Genomic DNA, 27,424 nt, shown 5'->3' with positions numbered 1-27,424 from the left:
CATTAAAAACAAAAATAGCCAAATATCTACAACTTACTTTATTCAACATCATTTTACAATATAAACCAGTCTATAGATTAGATCATGCTCAACTCTACCAAGTGAAGGAGAAGCATACCGAGAATAGCTCATCAATATTTGTACTAAAAAGTTACACAGTAAACATTTATTGCATTCAACGGGATTAAAAACAATGACAGCCGGATAAGGCCAGAAAAACCAACAGTGTTATGATTTATGATAATGGTAAAATTATAATGCTTTTTTTTTTTTAAAAAAAAAACAACAACAACAAAAAAACCCAGAAACATTCTCATCAACAAAGGTTGACATTAAGTGCAAAACACAACAATTTTCAGAGGATGAGCTACAATTGTGAGATGAAGACACATTTCTTCCACAATACATCATTTAATCTGTGCTGTAACGACAAACTGAAAGCGATGCTTGTGTGACACTGAGGTGTTAAACGCAAGTTGCCACAGCACGTGGCGCAGTTCCTCTGACGTCCAGGATTTAATGCTACAGTTCCTTTTCTCAGTTCATCATGATAGATTTTGCTGCAACAGGTCTTTGAACCAAGCAGACACCTTACATATTGACTCCTGAATTGTTTTACTATTGGAAGGCACTGGGGAAAAAAAGTGAATGCTATCATAGTGGCATATATAGTATTATTAAAATAATGTGCATTTTGAAGTTTAATCTCTGACTGAGGTTGTTGAGAGTGCAGGAGAATGGGTTGTGCTGACCAGGGCTGTGGATGTTAGTGAGTCTCTCCGTTAACTGACGAGCTTTCCCCACGGGGCGAAGAGCATCTGGAGACACCTCGTTCAGTATTATCAGAACTTGAGCCGCTCAGATTGTGTTGGTCTCCTGAGGCAGTGGTTACTGGAGTGGATGTGGGTTTGGCTTTCTCCTTAAAGTCTGTGATTATTACAGTCAAGTCTCCAACTGTGACCTCCAGATGCTGGGCGCTGCTCCTGTCTATGTTTTTTAACCTTGGCCTGTTGAAGCAACCCAAAACAAATGGGGTCTAAGTACAGCTTAAAGGGTAAAAAAACATTTCAGTAGCAAAAGAAAAGGAAAAGCAAAAAAGAAAATAAATCAAGGATTACTAAATAGAGTGACCTATTCATTGATTTCTTTGGAAAACAAATTCTTTACCTCATCTTTTTATAGCCCTTCTTTTTCAGTGTAGGTTCTTTATCACTTTTGTCTTTCTCTGATTTTTCTTTCTTCTCCTTTTTGGGATGTGTTGGTGGGGGAAACTGCTGATTTACTTGCTGTGCAACCAGCTGAGAAACAGGCCGGGGTTTTCTAAAAAAACAAAACAAAACAACAAAAAAAAAACAAAACTTGGAGTTATATCAATTATTAATCTCTGCCTCTCTTCCACAGTGTCACTAATGCCCTGTCTTCCTCCCCTGACCCCCCAACCTGTCGACGGAGATGTCTGCCCCTCTCTGAGCCTTGTTCTGTCTGAGATTTCTTCCTATTAAAACTGAGTTTTTCCTTTCCTACTGTTGCCAAGTGCTTGCTCCTGGACGATTACCTAATTGTTGGGATTTTCTCTGTATTATTGTAGGGTCTTTACCTTGTAATATTCTTATGCTTTGAGGTGACTGTTGTTGTGATTTGGTACAACATAAATAAAATTAAACTGAATATTTAGATCACTCAACCAGTAAGTCGGGTGAGTGAGAGGTTTAGACTGCTTGACTGTGTGTATTAGGTAATTAAAACAAATTTGTGTTAAACTCTTGTCATCAGTGTGTTAAAATGGGCTCCACAAGTTGATGTTATCCAAGCAAGTAGAATCATTCAAAGGTTTAATCTTAAACTGCTGAAGCTTAACTGGAGCATTGGAACAAAAAGATAGAATATTACATAAACGACAGTGATTGAATTCACAGATTCATATACATTTCTGATAAACTCTGCAATGTATTTTACAGAGCAACAACTGTAGACCCTCCTTCTCCACCAAGAACCTTTCAGTCTACATCAGCTGGGAAAACGTGTAAAGAGTTTTGCTCTCATGGTACAGCCACGTTTTAGTTTTACTATAATGACACAGACAGCCGCACGCTTGCACCCTATCAGGTGGACTTCTAAGAAGTATAATAGGAATGACGACTTGTCTGTTCACGCCCACAACAGAATTTAATCTCTGAAAATTTAGCGACTTTTTGCTGTTCTCTCACTACTTCTTCAAATTGCCATGGCTTCATTTGGCAGTGAAAAAGGCACTTGTTACAATTCTAATACACTGTGGAATTTGTTTTGTGACAATTCTCAATCTATTTTTGCCATGATGTCTTTAGACTTCTATGTAACCTTCAGTAATGGATTGACCTGACTCTTGGTCCAAGCAAATACATTTACAGTCTCACCTTTGCAATTAATTTTCTTCCTCTGTAGTCTTTCCCACAAGGAACAAACCCTATGCTTTATGTTTACACCTGCAGACACATGGCCAGTGTAGAAACTGGAAAGTACTATGAAGCAAGTTCAACATACCCATGGTATCCATCCGTTACCTAATTTCAGTTATCCTAACAATGGTGATCAAGATAAGTGGTCACAGGAAACTGATTATCAACTTGCTAAATTTAGTCCAAGGTTTCCTGATTTAGGTATAAGCGTGCTTACATGAAAGGGGTGGCATTGTGATCTGGCAGTCACACTTCAACTGAGCGGTTGATGTACAAAAGGAAGAGTAGACTATAATTTTAGAAAAAAATCAGCGATGTGAGATAAAAAAATAACTGTAGACTACCAGACACAATAGGTAAGATTTCAAATGCTTTGGTCAAAAAGACTGGAACAAAAAGGACTAATAAAATTTAGCCTATTTAAAGCTACCCAACCCCCCCCCCAATAAATTGAAATCCTGCTTCCTCATACGGGCCTATGACATTGACATATTATACTATATGTCATATAGTATATGACATAGTCTGACAATGTGTTAAATATTGATCTGATTGGAGAGTGGTTGGCTTTATTCTGATTTAAGTATTTTGGAAGGTTATGTAAGGCTGTAGAGCTGTACCATAATGAGAGATAATTAAAATTTGGTGTGTCCTCTGTACTATGAATGAGGTGGACACAATATTACAACTACAAATTAAAGTATAATTCAATTGAATGTAATAAAACAAAACAAAGGGAAATACTAAGGTCGTAAGCCCAGCCACCAATAAAAACGCCTAAATAAAGTTGTCACGCGTCAACATCACAAATGTAAAAAAGAAAAAAATTGGGGAAAAAAGGAAAGAATGAAAAGCGACTACGTGAATGAGGTTTCGCACAGCTGTGGGTAATTAAAGCAGTTATGGGGTAGGTCCAGTTTTTCTTACCGAGTTGACGTGCCTTTTCTGACATCACACATCATGCACTTGAACGCCTCAGCGCTGTTCCTGAATGTGCACACGCTGCAGTCCCAGTAACCATCGTCGGAGGAGGGCTTCGATTGCCGCTTTGGCCTTCAGACAGAAACAAAACAAAAACAGAGGGACAGTGGCAGTTTTACAGCGGGAATGGTGATTTCACCAACTACGTGTGCGACTAAGGTTACCGCTGGTGGAAATTAACCCTTCGAGGAAGTAGTTTCTGCTCAGAAGGCAGTCAGTGAAGCAAAGCGAGTCTTCACTTGACACAGGCAGTTGCCCCGTATTAAACCAGCAGCCAGCCGCCATGAACACTTCAGTAAAACGGCTTCATCCATTCACGGTGCTTTGCCTTCACGAATTGTCCGTTTAAGTCTAAATTCAAACACACTAGTGAAAGTTTTACCTCGTGGGACTCTTCTTGTCTCCCATTTTTTGAGAATCGCGGTCTTACAGGACTTGAAAAGGATCGATGTTACAGGTGAAAAGACGCATTTAGCTGCTGCTCAGCTGTCGGAGAAACTCCTGTCGAAGGGCGGTCACGTGCTGCGGGTTTACCCAATCACTTTAAATGTAATCACAAGCGCTATAAATGTGATTAAAAGTCTTATTACTGCAGTAAACCGCATGGAAATGCATAAATGCTATGGTATATTCAATATAGTACGAGACAGGATTTTAAGTAAGAATAGAATCTTTTAGAGTAGGACTAAAAAAATATTTAGGCGTAATTCACTTTAATGTTAATATTTTATGAGATAAAACTCAACCAAAAAGCCTATCGATCTGTTTTGCTATACCCCCCCCCCCAAACTACAAAATACACACGGCAGGGAAATGTGTACTTTACCACAGCTCAGGTACAGATAGCAGAAGAATAAAAAGAGTAAACCAAGAATGTAAAGTCAAGAAATACAAAATAAATAAGATAATACAATATACAATGCAATACAATATATACAACGGTAGCTGAGGTTCTATGTACACGCATACACAGTATGTATTATGGATACAGGGTTGTGGAAATATGCAAGTAATACATTTCAACTATTCTACTACTATGTAAGTAATAGATATCTATAAGTATAGACATGTACTTGAACACATACGTACAAATACACATACATCACATTATTTATTATTGGTTGATTTTTTTCTAGAAGTAAATGATCTCTTAAAATCACTCACACACACACAAACCCTAGTAAAATATGATCTCCATCGTCTATGATGATTTATGTTGGCAAAATAAGTGTGCATTTTCGTAAATGGCTGTTTTACTTATCTATTTAGTGTATTTGTGAATGTTTATGTTACTGTACTCTGTGATTTTGTTTCATTTTTCACACGTCCAGTCTGCAAAGTCAATGCACACAACTAATAAAAAAAACATTTAAAAAAAAAGGCAAAATGAAAGCAGCTGCATCGAAGTCAAGTAATACATCTCGTATTTTGTTTCCTGCAGCAACACAATAATAAACATTATTTCAGATGTACATCTCAGTAGTTTCTTCAAAACTCAACACTTAAAAAAGTGATTATAATAACAACTGAGGGGAGACCTCCATTGTCCCCTCTTTCAGAGTTAAAAAAACAACAACCCAAAAGTTGTTTTCTTGAGAACATTAGAACTTATCCACATTTACACTTACAACCCTTTTCAAAAAACAATGAAACGAAAATGAAATGAAAATGAAGAGTTAATTGAAAGTAGGGTCCTGAAGGTTATATTTGCAACAACAAATATACGAGTTTGGTAAGGATGAGATTTTGGAGGTTACTGTAAGAAGAGGAGCTGTTTTAAACTCAAGGAAGGGTAGTATCATTTTAAGTAAACACTCTTTAGTCACAAGTTTGGTTTAGTCTTATTTTAGTCAAAAATATAGCTTAAATGATTTTTCTTATTAAACATTGCAGAGAGTTTAAGAATAAAACAAATCAATGACCATTAAAGACGGTTATCATGTAGGACTAGGCTTATTATACTGTATATAACGTAAATTGTATTCTGATTTGTATACTCCGGCGCGCTAGGTGGCGCTATGAGATGGCATGAACGTTGTTATTAAATTTGTTCAAAATAGAAAACAAGAATCAGTGCAGGGTGGTGCTTTGCAGTGTTGCTGGGGTTGTTTTGGTTTTACTTTTGAATAGTTTGGACTTTCGTATAATTTGTATCTATTTATGGGAGCCTTTTTGCGATAGGAGGATTCTATAATGTGGACGTCGCGGTGAGAGACATAGAAATCACTACTTGGTGAGTTTCTGAAGACCTCGCCTCATGTGTTAGCTTAGCTAGTTAGCATTGGTAATAACATAGATAAAACAGCTATGTCCTTGATTTAGAGCAGCATAATACAAAAAACTGGCAGAGTCACGTATTTAGTATTTAACAGAAATGGCCTTATGATGTGGTCTCGCATGGTTTGCTTTCCCCAAATACTTTTTTCTTTCTTACAGGTTCATCATTCGCAACTGAAACATCTTGAAAATACCAGACGGAGAACCAAAAACATTCTTTTGGTAGTAAGTAAATATACTAACTTTTCGGTGCGTTACTGGTACATTATAATACAGATCTGAGCTCATAAGGGAACGTTTTTGGCTCTTCTACTGTGTTCAGTGCCCTGAGCAAGTTCATTTGAGACTGCGATATATTGTTATGCGTTTCTCAATCTCTTAAGTTTCCAAGGATGGATTAATTTGTCTCTGTCTGTGTAGACCCTCATCCGTTTTCTTAAACTCTTATCAAACCCTTGACCAATTCACTGGTGGGTGGAGCCTGTCCCAGCTGACAGAGGATGAGAGGCAGGGGAGACTCTGAACAGGTCACCAGGCATAATAGGAGTAACACAGATTTACAGATAACAAAACACTCTAAGATCCACATTTACTAATCTCCAACTAACTCAACAGATGACTTGACTGTGGCAGGATACCGGTGTAAAGGGGGAGCAGGCAAACTCCACACACAAAAGGCTCGAGCTGAGCTTGGGGTTTTATCCCAGAGTACTTACAGTGCCACCCTGTGTTAACTTACATGCCTTTGTTATTTCCTCTAGTTTGATGAGATGGGATTTTGCCAAACATCAAGTAGTGATTTAAAGCCATCAGATCTCTGGATTTAAGCACTCTAGTCTTTAAAAAAAAAAGACAAGAGAGAAGACAAGAGAGACACTTGTGCATGGCAGCTGCAGGCTTCAGCACAAATTCTCATTATGTGATAAGTCATCCCTTTGGCCATCAAAACCATAAAATCTAATCCATAAGCAATGAACATTTGCATGAATCAGTATAGACTTTAAAGCCTATTTTCACCAATGTTTTGATTAGCAGAAGACTCGCTCTGCCTCCTGAGCTATAACTACCCTAAATGTTTACATGTGTGGTTTTCAGACATATATTGTAGAGTAGAGCAGGGCGATATGGCCAAAAATATTTATCACGATATATATTTGAAAATTTGCGATAACGATATAACCGACGATATAATTGATGCGAGACAAAATACAACTCCACAACATTACTAGCGCAAAAAGACAACCTTCCATTTATTTTCACTTAAACAAGAAGCTGGTTTTTATGTACATTAAAGCTTTATAAAAATGTAACAGTGCAAATGCAAATTCCTTGCTGAAAGTTTAACCAAAAGGCATTTCCAGTAGAAATGGGCTGACATATCCTGAGCATAACCATGTATAATATCCACTGAAGTTAAAAAGAGGTGCTTTGCAACATTAAACTGCAGTGTGCAGTATGTATTTTTCGGACCATAAGGTGCACGGGATTATAAGGCACATTAAGCGAAACAAAGCAGTCAGATAAATCAAACTTTATTAAAGAATCAGAATCAGAATGGGGTTTATTGCCAGATGTTGAGGTTTACAACATTAGGAAATTGCTGCGGTGCTTCAGTGCAAACAGTGTCATAAATAGCACTTAAATAGACGTGAAAAAAATAAATAAAATAAAATAAAAGTAAGAATAAGAATTAAAAGTGCTATGTAGAAAGATATGTGCATGAGATATACATGAGATATATACATGAGAATAAGAATTAAGAGTGCTACGTAGAAAGATATATACATGAGTGCAGGTGGTGATCAGTGCCAAACATGAAATGATGCAGTGACACAGCGTAGGGTCATGTGTTAGTGGCGGGGACAGTCATATGGTTATTGTTCATGTGTCCAACAGCAGAGGGGAAGAAACTGTTCTTGTGGCGAGAGGTTCTGGTGCGAATGGACCGGAGCCTCCTGCCTGAGGGGAGCAGGTCAAACAGACTGTGTCCAGGGTGAGAAGGGTCAGCTGAGATCCGGGCTGCACGCCGCAGAGTCCTGGAGGTGTACAGGTCCTGCAGAGATGGGAGTCTGCAGCCAATCACCTTCTCAGCAGAGCGCACAACACGCTGCAGTCTCTGTTTGTCCCTGATAGTGGCTCCAGCGTACCACACGGTGATGGAGGAGGTGAGGATGGACTCGATGATTGCAGTGTAGAACTGCATCATCGTCCGTGTTGGCAGGTTGAATTTCTTCAGCTGCCTCAGGAAGTACATCCTCTGCTGGGCTTTCTTGATGACGGAGGTGATGGTGGGCTCCCACTTCAGGTCCTGGGTGATGGTGGTACCCAGGAAGCGGAATGAGTCCACAGAGGTGATGGGGGTGTCAGTCAGGATGATGGGGGGGAGTGGGGCTGTGTGCTTCCTGAAGTCCACAATAATCTCCACTGTCTTCTGGGCATTCAGCACCAGGTTGTTGTGGCTGCACCAGGTCACCAGACGTTCAACCTCCCTCCTGTAGGCAGACTCATCCCCGTCCGAGATGAGCCCAATAACGGTGGTGTCATCTGCGAACTTGATTAGCTTGACAGACTGGTGGGTGGAGGTGCAGCAGTTGGTGTACAGGGAGAAGAGCAGAGGAGAAAGAACACAGCCCTGAGGGGAGCCGGTGCTGATGGTCCGGGAGTCCGAGACATTCTTTCCCAGCCTCACATGCTGCTTCCTGTCCGTCAGGAAGTCAGTGATCCACCGGCAGATGGGATCAGGCACATTCATCTGGGAAAGCTTGCCTCGGAGATGGTCTGGAAGGATGGTGTTGAAGGCAGAGCTGAAGTCCACAAACAGGATCCTGGCGCAGGTTCCTGGGGAGTCCAGATGCTGCAGGATGAAGTGTAGGGCCATGTTGATGGCGTCGTCTACAGACCTGTTGGCTCTATATGCAAACTGCAGGGGGTCCAGAAGGGGGGCCGTGAGGGTCTTGAGATAGGAGAGAACCAGGCGCTCAAATGACTTCATGACCACAGATGTCAGAGCCACGGGTCTGTAGTCATTTAGTCCAGTGATCCTAGGTTTCTTGGGGACAGGGATTATGGTAGAGGACTTGAAGCAGGCAGGCACATGACATGCCTGCAGTGAGGAGTTAAAAATGCCAGAAAACACTGGGGCCAGCTCGTTTGCACAGTGTCTTGAGGGTGGCAGGAGACACACCGTCTGGGCCGGGAGCTTTCCGAGCATTCAGACTCCTAAACTGCTTCCTCACATCTGCTTCATGAATATGAAGAGTTGTGGTGGGAGGAGGTGGTGTGAAATCCTCTTTTGTGTGGGGTGAGGAGGCGGGTGTTGCAGGTGAACAGTTTGAAGGTGGTGATGGCTCTATGGAGGGGGGAGAGGTGGGGGAATGAGTGTCCAAAGTGTCTCTATTGTTGGGGCCGTTGGAGGTGTGAAGGCTGCCTGATGGCTCGTCAAAACGGCAGTAAAAGTCGTTAAGGGTGTTGGCTAAGAGCAAGTCATCAGTGGAGTGGGGGGTTTTAGGCTTGTAGTTGGTGATATTCCTAAAACCTTTCCACACAGAGGCCGAGTCATTCTCTGAGATCTGCTGCTGCATCTTCTCAGAGTGCTGATGTTTAGCAATGTCCACTTCTTTAGTGAACCTGTACTTGGCCTCTCTGTAGCAGTCCCTGTCTCCGCTTCTGAACGCCTTTCTCTTTTCCAGCCACAGCTTTTTGAGTTTAGGAGTAAACCAGGGTTTGTCATTGTTATAACTCACCCTGGTGCGTGATGGCACAATGCTGTCCTCACAGAAGTGGATATAGGAGGTGACAGTGTCCGTAAACTCGTCCAAGCTGTTAGAAGCAGCCTTCATTGTGTCCCAGTCTGTGGTCTCCAAACACGTGCGAAGCTCCTCCACAGCCTCGTTGCTCCACAGTTTTTTGGTCCTCACGACAGGTTTGGAGAGCTTCAGCCTCTGTCTGTACGCGGGGATCAGGTGGATCATCACGTGGTCAGAAAGTCCGAGTGAAGCGCGGGGCACCGCGCGATAGGCCCCGCTGATCGTGCTGTAGCAGTGGTCCAATGTCCTCTCCTCTCTGGTCGGGCATTTAATATACTGCTTGTATTTGGGAAGCTCATGGCTCAGATTGGCTTTGTTAAAGTCCCCAAGAGCAATGATGAGAGAGTCCGGGTATGTCCGCTCCATGTGGAGAATCTGCTCTGCGAGTGCGCACTGAGCTGCTTGCGCATCCGCGTCTGGCGGGATGTAAACAGCGGCCAGGATGAATGAAGCAAACTCCCGCGGAGAATAAAACGGTTTGCAGTGAATAAAAAGGTATTCCAGAGAGGGAGAGCAGTGCTGAGCAATCACTGTTACATCTGTGCACCAGCCACTATTGATGTAGAAGCAGACACCTCCACCTTTGGTTTTACCGGAGAGAGCGGCCTGCCGGTCTGCGCGCAGCAGATGAAAGCCCTCCAGCTTGAGCGCGCAGTCCGGGATGTTCTCACTGAGCCACGACTCCGTAAAACATAAGACACAGGAGGAGGCAAAGTCTCTGTTCATGCTTCTCATCAGGGCCAGTTCGTCTATCTTATTCCCGAGTGAGCGTACATTAGAAAGGAAGATCCCAGGAAGGGCCGTTCGCAGTCCGCGTCTCCTCAAACGCACGAGTACGCCGGCCCGCTTACCTCTCTTTCGACGTCTCACTTTCCTGATCAGAGTCTGCAGTAAATCTGCCGCAGATGCGACAAATATTGGAAATAAATCCACAGGCGTTGTAGTCCTGCAGTTAAGGAGCTCTTCTCTGGTGTAAGAGTATCCAGAGGAGTGCCCAGACACAGAAGAAATGCACAAAATCAAAACAAAAGTAACGCACTGAAGCACCAGGGCATCCATACGCGGCGCCATCTTGGTTTCATTAAACTCATTCTTCTTGCTTCCTCCACTTCTGTACCATTGATTCATTAATGTTGAATTCTCTGGCAGCTGCTCTATTCCCATGTTGTTGCAGTCTATTAATGACTAACCTCATATTGTGGATGGATCATCTCAGTTGTTCTCCTGACTGAAGTTTGGTCCGTTTACAACATCCTGCCATGCGATTGCATTTGTCTCTAACCATGAAGAACCTTCACGTTAACTTTTATAAGTGGAAAAGTGTTAGTGTTCGTCCTCCAGCTTCACTGTTTATGTTATGCTAACATAGCTGTGTCGCTAGCGATCACATAGCACATCATTATATACCAGCTAGCCCAACTTCAGTAACCCTACAAACGTCACTGCTGTTTAGTTTCCTGTCTTCATTTATGTTGGAAGTGATAGCAGAGCTGTACGTTTGAATTTTTTCAGAAATCTCTCAGTCAGAACATGCTATATCATGCTTAGGTAACTAGCGAAACTAGCGAGCTAACTTCCGCTAGCTTCCTGCTAACGTCTAACTCCGTTAAATGTAATAACTTTAGTTTTCATGGATGCCTGGAAGTTAAACTTCATAGTTACACCTGGTAAAGCAGCAATGCTGATCGTTTTATTAAAGATGAAAGAATTTAGACAGTTTTTAACTCTAAGTGATGCTGCAGTGTTGTTTGACCTGAAGAATACGGAGTTTAGGACCCAGATTACTCCCAGATTTAAGAGCATCTTAGTCCGACAAATACGACAATAACAACGGCCGCTTGCATGTTCTGCAAAAAAATGTGCTTTGTCGTGTATCTGACGGACAAACACCAAACCAGTTCCACATCACGGAAGTTGCACCATTTTTACAAACCAATTCTGGTTCATCTGTTTCACTCAACAATCGGCCATGTGCGTATGAAAACAAAGGCACTGCGCATGCGCGTTTTACTCCCATTCTATCGCGATATTTCATTTTCCTATCGTTGCCTAACATTATACCGGTATTACCGTGAACGGTATAATATGGCCCAGCCCTATTGTAGAGTCTGCTTGAAATGATGTCTGTGCCAAGAACATCACTTTTGAGAACTCACAAAACACCATGAAGTGAAGTTTTTGTTCTAGTCTAGTTTTTCTAGCTAGAATAGTTTGAGAGATCATCAGGCATCCATTTCAGTTTTCTTTTTTTTTCTATCAAAAGTCTTTTTATTAGACAAAGGTTTGAATGCAAAGCATACAATAATGCAAAATGCAGAGAAAAAAACAAAACAAAAAACAACAACAAACAGACTCATAAAAAAAAAATTAAGAGGGGGGGGGGGGGAATGCACTAGCATCCTCTGCTGCGCCAGCATTAGCACAACTCTCGGCAGTAAGGTTTTTCTCAGTTTGTCTCCTTCCCTTGGACATCCTTCCAATGTCACACACATAAATGACCCGAAAAGTTCGTGTCTAACAGCAAAACGGGGCTCAGAAAGTAAAATTTAAAATTTTAGTTTTCTATATCCTGTTCATATCACACTACCTGATAAGGGTTGTCTACAGGCTGGGTTCCCTGAGTTTAAGAGGAGTAGTGAAAGAATCGTGTGTGTAATCATCAAACCTTTTTTCCCCTGCCTTACATAAAGAGTAGAATATCTCTGATCAGAATCAGAATCAGAAAGGGTTTTATTGCCAAATGTTGAGCGGGTTTACAACATTAGGAAATTGCTGCGGTGCTTCAGTGCAAACATACTGTTATAAATACTGTTATAAATTAAGCTTAAATAGACATGAAAATAAAAATGAGAATAAGAATTAAAAGTGCTAAGTAGATAGATAGATATATACATGATATATACATGAGTGCAGGTGGTGATCAGTGCCAAACATGGAATGATGCAGTGAACACAATGTAGGGTCATGTGTTAGTGGTGGGAACAGTCATACGGTTACTGTTCATGTGTCCAACAGCAGAGGGGAAGAAACTGTTCTTGTGGCGAGAGGTTCTGGTGCGAATGGACCGGAGCCTCCTGCCTGAGGGGAGCAGGTCAAACAGACTGTGTCCAGGGTGAGAAGGGTCAGCTGAGATCCGAGCTGCACGCCCCAGTGTCCTGGAGGTGTACAGGTCCTGCAGAGATGGGAGTCTGCAGCCAATCACCTTCTCAGCAGAGCGCACAACACGCTGCAGTCTCTGTTTGTCCCTGATAGTGGCTCCAGCGTACCACACGGTGATGGAGGAGGTGAGGATGGACTCGATGATTGCAGTGTAGAACTGCATCATCGTCCGTGTTGGCAGGTTGAATTTCTTCAGCTGCCTCAGGAAGTACATCCTCTGCTGGGCTTTCTTGATGACGGAGGTGATGGTGGGCTCCCACTTCAGGTCCTGGGTGATGGTGGTACCCAGGAAGCGGAATGAGTCCACAGAGGTGATGGGGGTGTCAGTCAGGATGATGGGGGGGAGTGGGGCTGTGTGCTTCCTGAAGTCCACAATAATCTCCACTGTCTTCTGGGCATTCAGCACCAGGTTGTTGTGGCTGCACCAGGTCACCAGACGTTCAACCTCCCTCCTGTAGGCAGACTCATCCCCGTCCGAGATGAGCCCAATAACGGTGGTGTCATCTGCGAACTTGATTAGCTTGACAGACTGGTGGGTGGAGGTGCAGCAGTTGGTGTACATGGAGAAGAGCAGAGGAGAAAGAACACAGCCCTGAGGGGAGCCGGTGCTGATGGTCCGGGAGTCCGAGACATTCTTTCCCAGCCTCACATGCTGCTTCCTGTCCGTCAGGAAGTCAGTGATCCACCGGCAGATGGGATCAGGCACATTCATCTGGGAAAGCTTGCCTCGGAGATGGTCTGGAAGGATGGTGTTGAAGGCAGAGCTGAAGTCCACAAACAGGATCCTGGCGTAGGTTCCTGGGGAGTCCAGATGCTGCAGGATGAAGTGTAGGGCCATGTTGATGGCGTCGTCTACAGACCTGTTGGCTCTGTATGCAAACTGCAGGGGGTCCAGGAGGGGGGCCGTGAGGGCCGTGATGACGAGAGATCATTGATGTATTAAGATCATTCTTTAAAACGTTGTCTTTATTTTGGCTGACTGTAGAGCAATGTTATAATAGTGTCTATATTGATAAACAGCTATTTAATCCCCTTTTTTAAAATGTTTTTTTTTGTTGTTGTTTTTTTGCAGTGGCATATCGACATGGCCGAAAATCATTTATTAGAGAAGCATATGAAGAACACTTCTTACCAGTGGATGGAAGAGAGGTGAGAGAATGTGCTTTTCATGACTAATTCATTTGTATTTAGTGAAAAGAATTTTATTAGTAGGAATCTCTGGTGTTATGATGTTATCATTACTATAGTCTTGTAGACAGAGTATGTATGTGTTGATGAGTATTTGACCACTTTTTAGGAGGTCAGTGTTCTTTCCAAGTCTTTTGACACTCAGAAATTTTAGACATGTTTCTCTTATTCTATTTGATGCTGCATTAAGGATAGTATGCTCTGAAATATCAAATGTGTTGTGCTGTTATTTCAGGTGACAGTTCAGCGGGTTGTAAATATTGTCGAAAAGAGGTCCCACATGCCACGGCCGGGAGTGGAATTAGACAGAAGATTTAATGATGATCCATGGTATGGAAGTCCTCGTGATTACCATGATGGAAGAGGCTATTCTGAGGACGGCAGTTATCCAGCGAACAATCAACGAGGCTTTGATGAAAATCTCAACTTGGGCAATTTCCGTAGAAATTCCTCTCCCCACCAAAGTGTACGATAAACTTGATTTGCAAGTGTGGTTCAGAAACCTGAATCTGTGTTGTGTTAAATCTGCATTTGTGGCCTTTCGCCATTAAAGTTACTGAAATTGTGATTTTTTTTTCTTTTTTTCAGGAGGCACCGTATTCTCAGCAGTGTTATAGCAAAGATGATTTGAGGCATCAGTTAAGCTCAAGGTAGTATGTTCATTCTTTTTGTTTTTTTTAAGGTATTCAATTTGTCAACAATTTTTGCTTTTTATATTTCGTCTTCATTACTTTGTGTCAGATCTCAACTCTGATGAATTCTTTGTGTAATCCATTCTATTGACCACTAGATGGTGGCAGAGTTCTGTCTTTTAAAAAGTAAGCTCAATCAAAAGTTTGAACACACCTTCTCATTTCATGGTTTTTCTTTATTTACATGACTGTTTACTTTGGAGATTCTAACTGAAGGGATCAAAACTATGAATGAACACATATGGAATTATGCAGTAAACAAAAAGTTTGAAAAACATCAAAAAAGTTTCTTGAAAATAGCCACCCTTTGCGTTGATTTCTGCTTTGCACACCCTTGGCATTCTCTCGATGAGCTTCATGAGGCAGTCATCTGAAATGGTTTTCGAAGAGTCTTGAAGGAGTTCCCAGAGACGCTGAGCACTTGTTGGCCCTTTTGCCTTCACTTTGCGGTCCATCTCATCCCAAACCATCTTGATGGGGTTTAGGTCAGGTGACTGTGAAGGCCAGCACATCTGGTGCAATACTCCATCACTTTCCTACTTGGTCAAACAGCCCTACACAGCTTGGAGGTGTGTTTGGGGTCATTGTCCTGTTGAAAAATAAATGATGGCCCAACTAAACGTAAACCGGATGGGATGGCATATTACTGCAGGATCCTGTAGTAGCCGTGCTGGTTCAGTGTACCTTCAGTTTTGAATAAATCCCCATCAGTGTCGTCAGCAAAGTACCCCCACACCATCACACCTCCTCTTCCATATTTCATGGTGGAAACCATGCATGTAGAGACCATCCCTTCACCTTTTCTGCGTCGCACAAAGACACAGTGGGTAGAGCTAAAGATTTCAAATTTGGACTTATAAGATTAAAGCACAGATTTCCCCTGGTCTAATGTCCTTTCTTTGTGTTTCTTGGCCCAAACAAATCTCTCCTGCTTATTGCTTTTCCTTAAAAGTGGTTTCTTAGCAGCTACATCAGCAGACACTCTTTTCTCGTTGGCCACTTCGACATACCACCAGTTTATAGGCCCAAGCCTCACTTTCAAGGAGTCATACCAGGCTACAGAAGGGGACAAAGGCCACTAGTGTCTACTCACTAAGTCAGACAACCCCACCCTGAGAGGAAAAACAGCTGGACACTCTGTCCACAGTTAAACACCCACCCACCCACACAAACACACACCCATATACACATACATGTCTCTGACACTCTGAGCAGCAGGTCTTATTTAATTTCTGGCCTTATTTTCCTAAAGTTCCTAATATTCCTAAATGAATATTAGATAATTTCAGGTTGTCATTTAATCTTGAATATGTATGATGCAGTAATTCTGTTAGGTGCATATTATTTAAAGCTTGTGAAGGAATGCCTGGCATTAAAAAAGCATTTTGCCAGCTTAAATTGTAAGCTCATATATCACATTTTTAAATTTGCCCCTTCTGTTTTTTTCATGCTGACACTGCTGGATTGCCACGTTAGATTTATCATAATTTGTAAAATGCTGACAGTGACATTGTAGATGAACTTTAAAATGAGGCATTTTGGTAAAATTGTAAAAACCCAGAATGCACAGAGTGGTCATACAGTATGTAGTACAACCTGCCTTCTGTGTAATTCTAAACTAAATCTATAGTTTTTGTTTAATGAAAAAATACTTTAAAATCAAGTGAATATTTTCACAGTTAATTACCAGATTCCCCACTTATATCAGTCTCACCCACTGCACAACAACTAAAGAAGGAATTCTGTACTGTTTAACTGTAAAATTACGAAGACGCCCATTTAATTTGACTTGCTTGTGTAATTACTGAGCCTTTATGTGAACTTTGGATCTGTCAGGTGTTTCTGTGAGTAGAAAAGGAGGGTATTTTAAACAAAGATTGCAATGACTAAAAATTTCAGTATTGATCCTATTTGTGTCACAATGCATAGCCAAGAGTTCTGTCAGTTCCTCAGCAGCACTGGTGTAATATTGCTCCACAATCAGAACTGTGTAAATGAAGTGTTTAGTTTAGAGAAAGTTTATGCTTCTGGTTGTTCTGCCAAGGTACAGCTCATTTTTTTGAGTCATTTCATCATTACCAAAGAGCTGGAAGTCAGATTCGTTTTATGTAAAGGTTACTAACGAGGCCAAGCTGACAAATGTAAAATTACTCTTACAATCCCAGCACAAGATATAAACTCTAGGTACTCTTTGCTCCGTAAGACCGAGCAGGACTCATGCAGATGGGGAATAAAGACACAGCTCAGGCACTAATTAGTCGCTCTCTAAATTAAAAGTTGCCTGCGTGGATAAATATACAAATTACTATTATTACTTACTGGAAATTATACATTTAACTCTTGACTATAAGAATGAAGAGCACTCATGTGCAGACATGAACCTTTGAATGTATGTCATTTGTCTGTGAACGCATGTCTGATAAACGCTTTACTCTCTTTTGTTGTTTTCTGACTTCTAAATAAGATACACAAGCTTTTTTCTACCTTTAATGTTTGTTTTGGACGGCATAAAATGACAGTGTTTGGCAAATGGCATGCTAAGTCTGCTACTTCAAACAGGCCATGAGTCGTAAAAGTTTGAGCCCTTGTTAGACCTGCTTTTTGTTTGAGATGAGGATTGGGTTCAAGCAGAGGTCGTGACAGCCAGGTGCCTTTAAATTGTTCTGGAGGTTATTTGAACACAAGCTTTGAGTTTGGAGAATTGTGAAGTCGATGTGTAAGGAACTATGGTGATTTAATTATGCTGGGGCTATCAAATGTTGCAAAAATGCTCCGAAATTGTATTTAATGGTAAATAAAGAACAGATTTAGTGTCAGTGCGTTCTTACCGTAGCTACAGGCTGCATGAAATTGAGGACAGATCATAGTGAGGGAAGACCATAATCAGTCCATTTTCCAGCCAACAGTTGCTTTTGCCAAAGTGGAAGATTGCCTTAGTTCCAGAAATTTATCAGTACCCCACGGAGTCTTTCAAGTCTTTTTCATTAGTTTTCCTGCTTCCATCACCAATCTGACGGAGTCACTGATGCATAACCTGCACATTTGTTTTTAATACCAGCAATCGTAACTAAAACAGCATTTTGAACTCAACTTTCATAGATTACGTTAAATGTGCTTCTAACTAAACTGCTTCATTTGCTAGTGCTTAAATCTGCCTTTTTTCCTGTTGTGTTCTGTCTTAGAAGGAGTGGTCGAGGACACCCTTTTCGCAACAGAGGTCGGGGAGGCCCTACTCAAAGGTCAGTGCGCGACAGAAAAGCCAAGTCAGTGCCCTCACGTGCATTTCTGGGTGTTGACATCCTCTTAACTGTTTGCAAACAAAGCTTGAATTTGGAATATGAATTACGATCCAGTCTTGATGCATGTTCAGTTATTCAGATAAGGAAACCACAGAAAGTCGATTCTGTTCATCTGGATGTAACATTGTCAGTGGGAAAAACATTTTGTCACTCTTCCAAGTGGCTTCTTTTTTGTTATCCAAATGCTACTTCCAGATGAACACAATCTGGGATATCTTTGTGGGATACATTACAATCAGTTATATAAAGAGAAATTCAGTTTGCCTTTTGTGTAATCCTTTTCTATGCATACAGTAAGCAGTTTGTTTGGTCACCAGTATTTATGGCATTAGTTTGCTCTCCATAGAAAGGACCATGATGAGTACAGGAACCCTCAGCCTACAGTTATTGTGCGAGATCGCTCTCCTGGAAGAAGGGAAGGCCAGCCGCCTCTTCGTTCCGGATCAAACATCAAAAACTTCTCACCTGATGGGGACAAAAGCTACACGTATCAGCAGGGACAGCAAAAGCGTAAGTGTAAAATCCTCTGAGGATGCCAAATAGCTCATTTTAATGATTTTGATAATGCCCGCATACCGATTCACAGCGGGATTAGCTAAAAGATGCCAAAGGAAGTGTGTGTAGAGAGAACTGGTCACCAAGGGTCAGTCTATGAAAACAATACCTTGATATTCACATGGATGATCACCGGTTGTTCAACGTCACATTTGCATTTGAACTCTTTCTCATAGTCCACTTTATGTGTATAGTCCAACATCAATTCTTCTCCTCGACCTATAAGTTGAACTTGCTCGTGTGACCCGGTGTGGCAGCAGATAGTAGGACATCTAATAACAAAGCACATTCTTTGATTTTGCATGAGAAAAACCTAAAAGCCCATTGATAGGTTGAGAGTTGTGAAGTTGCCTTACCTAATACAGCACTTTTTGTGCAACTGTTATATCCTTTGAAGTGAAACTAGAAATCACTCCCAATTTTACAAAGATAATTAAAATGTCTAAACAAATTAAGCCGCTTCAGGTGAAACATCTGTTTTTCAGAGGTGGTGTGTAATGTGTGGGGTCAGGGTGTGCTGAAAAATGTTAGGGTGGTAATTAGGCTAACACCAAACACACTTTCAGAGGCTGGGAAAAGGGTACCCTTAGCTTGGGGTGGTTTGGCTTTGGCTCTACCCTGACCTCTTTTTTTAGTCAGAATGTATTAAATACACTAGCTTAAAACTGTCTTCAGAATCACACTGGGTGTGTCATTTTACTCAGTTTCACTTTTGTGACTTTTATAGGCTTCAGAAATATCATTTTCAGTGCTGAGCCAGTGAAATTTATGAATGTTTTAAAGAGATCTGACACAAGCAGAGTTATTAATTTAAAGCAAGAAGTGTGGACAATAATTTCTCCACTTCTTTGATTTCTGAGAGGCTTAAATGTATTTATGTGTTAAAAGCTGAGCTTCATGTTCTACAGCCCTTTGAAAATGTAATAAAACAGTGAGAAAACAGATGCACCTCCCTGCTCCACTACCATCTGGGATGTTAATTAGAGCAGCACAGCAAAGTACTCAAAAAGTGTGTTTGATTATAGGGCACACTGGGCTTTGTCATGAACACAAAAGGTTTAGTTCAAGTACATTTTTACAGTCAATTGTTGTCAGGTACATATAACAAATTTTCTCACATTCTGAAATAAGCAATACAAGTACACTTACTTTATGTAGCATTTGGCTGTGAGTCTAAAAATGAGAACTATTCTGCATTAAACTACTTCCATTACATGAATGTTTGTGCTGTTTATATGAGCAGTTATAACATTAAACTGCATATGGATTATGGCAGACTGGCGCTCATGTAAGAGTGTGTAATAGCCCACAATAGCTTTAGGCTGTTATAACTAGCTCTGCACTTAACATGGTTCATTATTATTATAAGTGCTTGACTTTCACACTGTAGTTTTTCTGTTTGCTCTGAGCAACATTATCGCAGTATCTAACCTTTTTGCGGCGAAAGTTGGTGCCATCTGGAGACTCCATAGTCCCACAGCAAAACACCAATTAGCTTTCATCTCAGATCAATTAAATCAAAATGAGAAGTATCCTTCATTAAAATAAACAGCTAGCTTCTATTTGTTTTTTTGTTTGTTTTTTTTCTAGACACACTGGAGCCAAAGACGGCAATATTTCAGTTTAGGCACAGCTGAACTCCATGACCACTATTGTGTAGGAGGCTCCAACAAGGGAGTATTAAAAAAACTGTGACTTATACTTTTCAGCTGCTTCATAAGGCTGTGGTAAATTGTTCACTGTGATAAGTGAGGTACTGTCTCATGTCTCACTGTAAAAACAAATTTTCCTCCAGGATATCTTTTAAAAATATTTTGTGGTGTTTTACCATTATTGGGCATTATAGTAGGGAGAGTTTGGTGTCTTTAGAAAAAGAAGACTAAACAACAACAAAAACCAGATTTTAAATCATGTATTTATGGGTACTAACATGTATTTTTTGGGTCCCTCTGTGTAACAATAGTCAGATGTATGATAGTTATCTCAGGATGCTTATCTGCTTATTTTCTTACTCTAATTTTACTTTTCTCTGCAGATAAACCCAATCTGGTGACAAGCCACACTCCCAGCAGCTCTGTGGAAGGGTCCCCTCACAGTTCAGCCTCTTCAAAGGTAAAAGAAACATTTTTGAGAAGATTCAAATAGTTGTGCTCTTAAACTGAATGCACTGACAAATGTGGTAACAGCTGGAAAAAGTGCAGGTAACACAAGCTATGAGAAGATGTTACAGAATATCACTTGTACTATTGCATTGCAAATACAGAAGAGGAAAATATTTGCATTCGGGGCTGTAATCCTTCACAATTTATATCCATTACGATCTACATATTCTTTTGGTTTATCTTGGACATTGAGCCAAATAAAAGTTCTGTGAATGCGTTAATGAAACCTATCAATCTTAAGGATGCATTACTCAGATAAGGAGGATAAAGAATATATAAATGATGATTTTAGTAATAGATTTCAATTCAGTTAACAGAAAACTCAAAAAGTGTGCATCTGGATTATTATGGGTGAAACATATTGTGCAAAAATCTGGCAGCTCCATCAGCATGTTACTGTAAAAATAATAAGCAAAAATTGCTCTTTGGTTCACGGACATTAAGGTTGGGTTTCCTTTAGGTTATCTCTGTAATCAGAGCGATATACCCTGTCTGGTAACCTCATTTCTGTTTACTGTTGACATGTGGCATGCATAATTAGACACACACGAAAACAAGAACTCAACACCTGTAAGAGAGCAAAGTTGTCTCCATTTGAAAGACTTTGAAATCAGAGCCAGTTTCTAAACGCGGTGCCCTCGGCTCTAACCCCTTAACCTTTGGCCCGCCAGGAAAAAACTTCAGCATCTGCAGCGGAGTCGGAAGAGGCGGCGGCTGCCAGCATGGAGCCAAAGCTGACACCAGAGCAGGACATCAAGGCTCGCCGGTTGGAGGCCATTAAGGCGAAGGCTCTGGAAATTGAGACGGTAGTAATTTCCTCCATGAAACTGTCTACCTTCTGTGAATTCACTTTACTTTATATGTTGCTTTGGATAATGTAACTAAGGGTAACCACAACTACCTATATGGCTCTTTGCTCAGGCTGACCCTTCATTATTCATTCATCATATCACTGGGTCTTTAATACGACATCAACTAAAATCTTTTTGACCTTAAAAGGGTGAGATTATATTTCTGAGATTTTACAGGAAATAGAGAAATTAGCTTAATTGCGTATTGTTTCAGGGTACTGAACCGCCTGTTGGCCAGTGAAACCTTCAGACTCGCCTCACTGTAACTCGTTTCTCTCACTTTTTTTAAAGCCAACTCATGACTGACTTATACACCACTCAGATCAGCCAGTTACAGAGGACATAGGCACAGGTTCAGGAAAGAAACTAAGCTGATGTCTTAAGTTATTAAATACCAAACGTATTGAACCACTTTTTTTAGCTGGGACGTGCTAATAGGTTCACCTCAATGTGTGGTGGCCTGTTGCTGTACATGTTTGAGTGACTTTATGCTTGACTTTATGTATCACTGTAAGTCATGGAGCAATAAGTACAAGCTATGCCTCGGCTTGTTGTAGCTTATATGTGAGAATCATATTTTTCTTGTAGAAAAAGAGGATGAGTAAGCAGAAAAATGCTTAGCACCTCAGTTTGCGATGCCTCTCGCGGCCTGCTATTTGGAGTTGCACTTTTTCCATCCCCTTCATCACTTTACACTACAGTACTACTTATCTATTCCAGTTAAAGCAGTGCAGGAATTGCCCTGCAGGATGCAGGCGGCCCACACACAGTGTGGTACATCTCTTGGCATTAGCACACACATGCTTACCCTGCCATTTAAAGACGTGGTGAGAGGCAGCAACCTCAACTGCGCCTTTACTGTAACATCTGCCACAGGCGCAGTCAAAACCACATAGTGCTCGGTCACTCTGAAGGAATGCCGAAATGAGCCGATCAGGTAGCAAGCAGAGACGGGCCACTGAGTCAATACACTGGTTAAAAAAATGTGTTCTTTTTATAAAAATGTTTGTCGTTTCAAAATGAGCTTTTTTTCCTACAAGTTTTAATCATTTGTGGACATCCCTGCATGAGGCTCATTCAGTCACAGACAGATTTAATGCAGTGACTCATTGCATCCCATAACATACTGTCTGAAGCCATCATAGGGAGGCGATGGCCTGGGAGGTAGAGTGGGTAATGTGCTTCTCAGAAGGTTGGTGGTTCGAACCCTGGATTCTCCAACCTGCATGTCGAAGTATCCTTGAGCAAAATACTGGACACCAAGTTGCATCCATCAGAGTCTGAGTGTGTGAACATTAAGTTAAAAGTGCATAACTCCTTCTCTTTTTTTTCTGTTGCAACGGATGGGCAGAGGATCAGTTTATTATTCTTTAAAGTGACCACAGAACAAGTCTGAACATGTAAAATAACAACAACAGAGTAGAAACTTAGAAAACATCCATATTTCAATATCACACCAAAGCTAAGTGCCTGGGAGTGATTTTCCCTAGAAGTACATTCATCATCTCAATCAGCCCAAATGAAACATATCCATTTCAACTATTAGCCCCTCCATTGAGAGGTCCGGTTTGCAGCTTGAGTGATTAAAATGGCTCTTTTAATATCCCCTAATGTGTACCAGCCCTCAAGTCATTACCCTACTTCCCTTATTATGCAGGACCCCTGCCTGCATCAGTGCTCATTTGAACAGAGCCTCACTAAACATCCATGTGAGAGCCGTATGTATAATTTCACTCAAAGCCTTTACTTCCCAGCCCCCACACACTATTCCACTGCACACTCCTGTCTGTATGTTCACAATCTGGACCTCCACAAACATCCGATTTGGGCAGAAGCCTGCTTTTTAAGGCTCCTCCTTAAGGCCCCTAGTGTTGCCATTTCTCCTGGGGCTCCGGTCCGTCCTGTGTGGGCCCGTAGTATCAGGCTTAAAAATCAGCCCATAGCGCCCACTCCAGAGAAGGAACTTAGGCAGAACCTCACCGCAACCTTTACTCACAACATTAAGAGCATGCTGAGGTCAGAAACACACTTCCTATTAGTTCATGCGAAATAGAAACATTTCTTATAGAAATAATAGTCTCCCCACAGTTGTTCAGTATGTTGTACATATACATCGGTTGTTAATCCTTCAGAAAAATGAAGCAAATGAAGCATTCTCAAGTCTGTTTTGATTCTTTCAAGCATGAAAACAGTGTCTGTGGGATATAATGAAGTGAAAATGTAATTACTGCCACGAAAGGCTGTAACTTGGGAAGAGCTCAGACATGGCTTTGTTTTGAAAGATGGCAAACAAAATCAATCCGAAGGCGATTAAAGGGGTGGGATTGGTGCGTTGGGCATTATACCACATGTTTGTGTCTCACTTAGCCCATGTTTCCTCTCACATTTGGACCAGGCTTTTTTTCTAAATGATTTTTACTTTGTGCAAATGTTCAAGGAGGACAGATCTTTTCTTAGGAGATAAATTTGTTAGTAGAAAATAGTTGCTACTGTTAGAAGGACAAATGGTTTTGTAGGTCGACAGAGAAAAGGGGCCCACGCGTTGCTGTATGAAGCTGACCCTCAGCTTAGTGGCCACACGTGTCGTGAGTCGCTCACTTCCTTGTGGTCGGGTTGAAGTCTATCATTATGTGGGGTTGCAAATTTCACATGACATGATCTGCAGACATTAAGACATCCGCCGCAGTCCAAACATCTCCCACAGTCTGGGATATTTCTGTCAGATTCATTCTAAACAGCCTTCCCTTTGTGTGTATGTGTACAATGCATATTGAAATACAGTGATAATAACCTATATTGCATCAACATTCATTCATAATAGTTATTTACTCACCTAATATTTGATTAATTTTTCCTTTAACCTTGTTTCAAATGGTCTAAAGCGAAGAAGGTGTGTTAAAGATGCGAGAATGAACAAATAAGCGAGTATTAGGCATCTGAACATGCTGTGGCTGGTTCAGCTGTGAAGTGAGAGAGGAATGATATAAAAAGGATAACTAAAGAGGCTGTAGGCAGTTTTTTTTTAACTTAATTGTAATTATCAAGAACAGCATACAATGAAGACCGTTCATTTTCACTCTCCAAGTTTTGTGTGTAATTTTCACATAACGTTTTAACCAGACCCAGCGCCTGGGATTTTTTCCCCTCTCTAACAGGTTCGCTCAGTAGCCTCTTTTGCTTGAAAACACAGTAAATGGCTCCCATGTGGTGATCTGTTTCCATCCATATTGTTCAGGAGTGAATGTTATTCTTGTTTCTTTGACCTTTTCCGCGTGTTTAAAGCCCCACCTGGCTCAACTCCCTCTCAGATTTTGACTGTGGTAAATTTATATTTTTTAAATATTCTAGATTTACAATAATGACAGTTAAACGATTTAGCAAATTACATATTGGAGACACATAACTTTTATTACGGTAAGTTCTCAGCGGGTAAGGTTAGGTTATGGCAGTAAATTTCTAAATGCTTCAGACTGATGGATACACAATTTTGAGTTAGCCTGACATTACATGATATGTATCTAGGCAAAGAAACAGCAGCTGTGGTTTTTAATTTCCCCAGCACTGACAGAACCCTGGAATATAGTGTTTAACCGGTTAACCTCACTTTCTGTTTAAGCACGGACACTGATTTAAGTTGACAGGCAGCATTTTTTCTTTTCAAAGTTAGCAAAGCTGATGGTGTGTGTTTTATTGTATTTTAACAGACTGATAATAGTAGATGAGATACAGTTGGCTAATTTTAGTTCAGCAACTAATGCCTGCACACCCCACAGTCCTAAAATGGCTTTGTGGTCTGAACATGACACAGATAAGTAGTACTTCTAACATAAGGATGCTGAGACTGTTTAATTAAGTCATTACTTTAAAGAGGTCACGTCTCCAGACATGTGCAAAACTGAGCAAGGACTGTCTTCTGTTTGATCAAGTTGTTATCAATAGTTGAGATAACCAAAAAAATTGAAAACTAGCTGGAAATGATATAAATTTTTTTTTTTTTTTTTTGCACTGGCTGTATTTTGATATATATTTGCTGCTTGATCACCTGCAGAGTGGCTGTTTCAAGTTCTCCAGTGACCGTGATTGTAGATGTGATTGCGGCTGAACTCTGGAAGACTCTGATGTCCCATAGTCCTCCTTAACAGGCTGGTGTAGCCCTAAACCTCTGTGCAGAGTCAGTGAAGGGCCTTGCATTTTGCCATTTTCCCTCAGGTGATAAAGATGTTGTCAGCGTGCACCTGGGACTCCAATAAAGAACTTAATAGCTTTTGGGTTGGCAGTAAAATCTCTATGGGACATGAGAGCTTGTTGCAATGTGGTGTGAAAGAATGCTGCTGCTTAGTTCTCATTGATTTCATTGTGTAACTACACATCCAAACGACATCCTTTGCTTTTCTTGTAATTTGAAAAAAAAAAAGATCCGTTGCTTTTAAAGCCAAAAGACTCAAGATTTTATTTTGAAGAGGCAACGAGAAAAAAAAGAATCAAAGACTATAATATTCTTTTTTTTACTACTCACCACAGCAAAAAACTGTCTCAATCTCATTCTATTGCTAGCATCCTCTTCTGTCACATCAACCCTTCCACATGTCCTCCTTCATTACATCTATAAACCTTCCTCTTTTCCTCCTTCTTGGCAACTCCATATTCAACATCCTTTGCACAATATATCCACTATGCCTCCTCCTCACTTGCTCAAACCAGACTTGTGCCTCTATTTTGTCTCCAAGCTGCTCGACCTGAGCTGTCCCTCTGATATTTCTAATCCTGTCCATCCTGGTCTCTCTCAGTATAAACCTGAGCATCTTCAACTCTACCACCTCAGCTCAGCTTCCTTCTTAGTGCCACTGTTTCAGATCAGAACAGGATTCACTTCTGCCTTTTAGACTTTCTTTTCATTCTTGCAGCTATCCTTCTCACAAATCAGCCCTTTAAGATAAGGGCACAGTTATAACATTCAAATAGAACAATTTATTATGTCTTTATAATGTGGCTTTGATTTTGTTTTGTTTTTTATTCGTTGTGTTATGATATTGCATACATAATGACATTCTTGATGTGATTGTTTTGTTTACAGCATTACAGACAGGACTGTGAGACGTTTCGCACGGTGGTGAATATGCTGGTGGAAAAAGAGCCCAGCTTGGATAAAATGCTGCAAGCGCCACTAGACAAAAACCTGCTGGAGATCAAACAGCGTTGCCTAGATGCTCTTAGGAACTTTGTGAAGGAGCTGGATGAAGTAATAGAGCAGCCGGACACCAAAGCGTAAGCCGCACATCACTAAAACAAAGAGGAGATAGAATAGAGTTTCAACACTTTCCATTTGAAAAAAGTGGAAAAATGTTCCATGTGCAAAGTTTATCTAAAGTGTTTAACTATTTTATATTTTTACTGTGTTCTTCAAAGAACAGTACTGGCAATTTATTTACACAAAACACTCATGTACAGTATTATGTGCAAACAGGATCATTGTGATAGAAAGGGGTATGTTTAAAACTAGACTGAATGACTGAAATGCCTATTGCATTTTGGGTCAAAATCAAGTTTGTGAACTGACATATAACTTAGTGCTTTTTTTTTTTTTTTTTTACCATGAATTGTGTTGTCAGAAACATAAAATGTTATTGCATTTATAATTGATGTAAAGCTAAACATGTCATCATTTACACCAGCTGGAAGCTTGGTTAACATTACTGCTAAAATCTTCTGATAAGGAAATGTAAAAAAAATAAGAAATCATGAAATGTAGCACATAGAATGATTTTTACCTTTAGCTATGGCTACAAGTGCAGCTAAGACCAACACAAAAACAAGCATTATCCACCAGTTATCAAAGGGTCCAAGTTCATGATGTGTTTTACTGGTGCAGGAGAGTGCATTTTTTAGGATATGCATTTATTTTCTTTTTTTCTGCTTGTGAATATCTTTTTGCTTTGCAGTTAAAACTTTTGCAAATAAAATGTGAGACCTGTAAATAAATGATGTCTCGTATTTCCTTGTTTACATCAATTACAGT

At 40.7% G+C, this 27,424-nt stretch overlaps 2 protein-coding genes across 2 annotated transcripts; one reads left to right on the top strand and one right to left on the bottom strand.

The window, feature by feature from the left end:
- Positions 1–23: 23 nt before the first annotated feature.
- Positions 24–3,955, bottom strand: LOC309710824 (YY1-associated factor 2-like). The gene is made up of 4 exons (XM_082540630.1): positions 3,802–3,955; positions 3,366–3,491; positions 1,168–1,320; positions 24–1,007 (listed from the first exon to the last, which is right to left on the bottom strand). Exons 1-4 carry the CDS (start codon positions 3,825–3,827, stop codon positions 767–769), a joined length of 546 nt encoding a protein of 181 aa, XP_082396756.1. The 5' UTR covers positions 3,828–3,955; the 3' UTR covers positions 24–766.
- Positions 3,956–5,460: 1,505 nt separating this feature from the next.
- Positions 5,461–27,387, top strand: LOC309710383 (uncharacterized protein). The gene is made up of 10 exons (XM_082539786.1): positions 5,461–5,652; positions 5,856–5,921; positions 13,734–13,810; positions 14,085–14,315; positions 14,438–14,499; positions 17,724–17,780; positions 18,187–18,350; positions 20,431–20,507; positions 21,229–21,363; positions 26,483–27,387. Coding segments are annotated over exons 2-10 (999 nt in total). The 5' UTR covers positions 5,461–5,652; positions 5,856–5,920; the 3' UTR covers positions 26,678–27,387.
- The last annotated feature ends 37 nt before the right edge of the window (positions 27,388–27,424 follow it).

This window comes from Aulonocara stuartgranti (assembly GCF_965226115.1).
Source record: "Aulonocara stuartgranti genome assembly, chromosome: 7".
Lineage (NCBI taxonomy): Eukaryota > Metazoa > Chordata > Actinopteri > Cichliformes > Cichlidae > Aulonocara > Aulonocara stuartgranti.
Note: the sequence above shows the minus strand (reverse complement) of the source record. Positions and strands in the feature narration are given on the sequence as shown.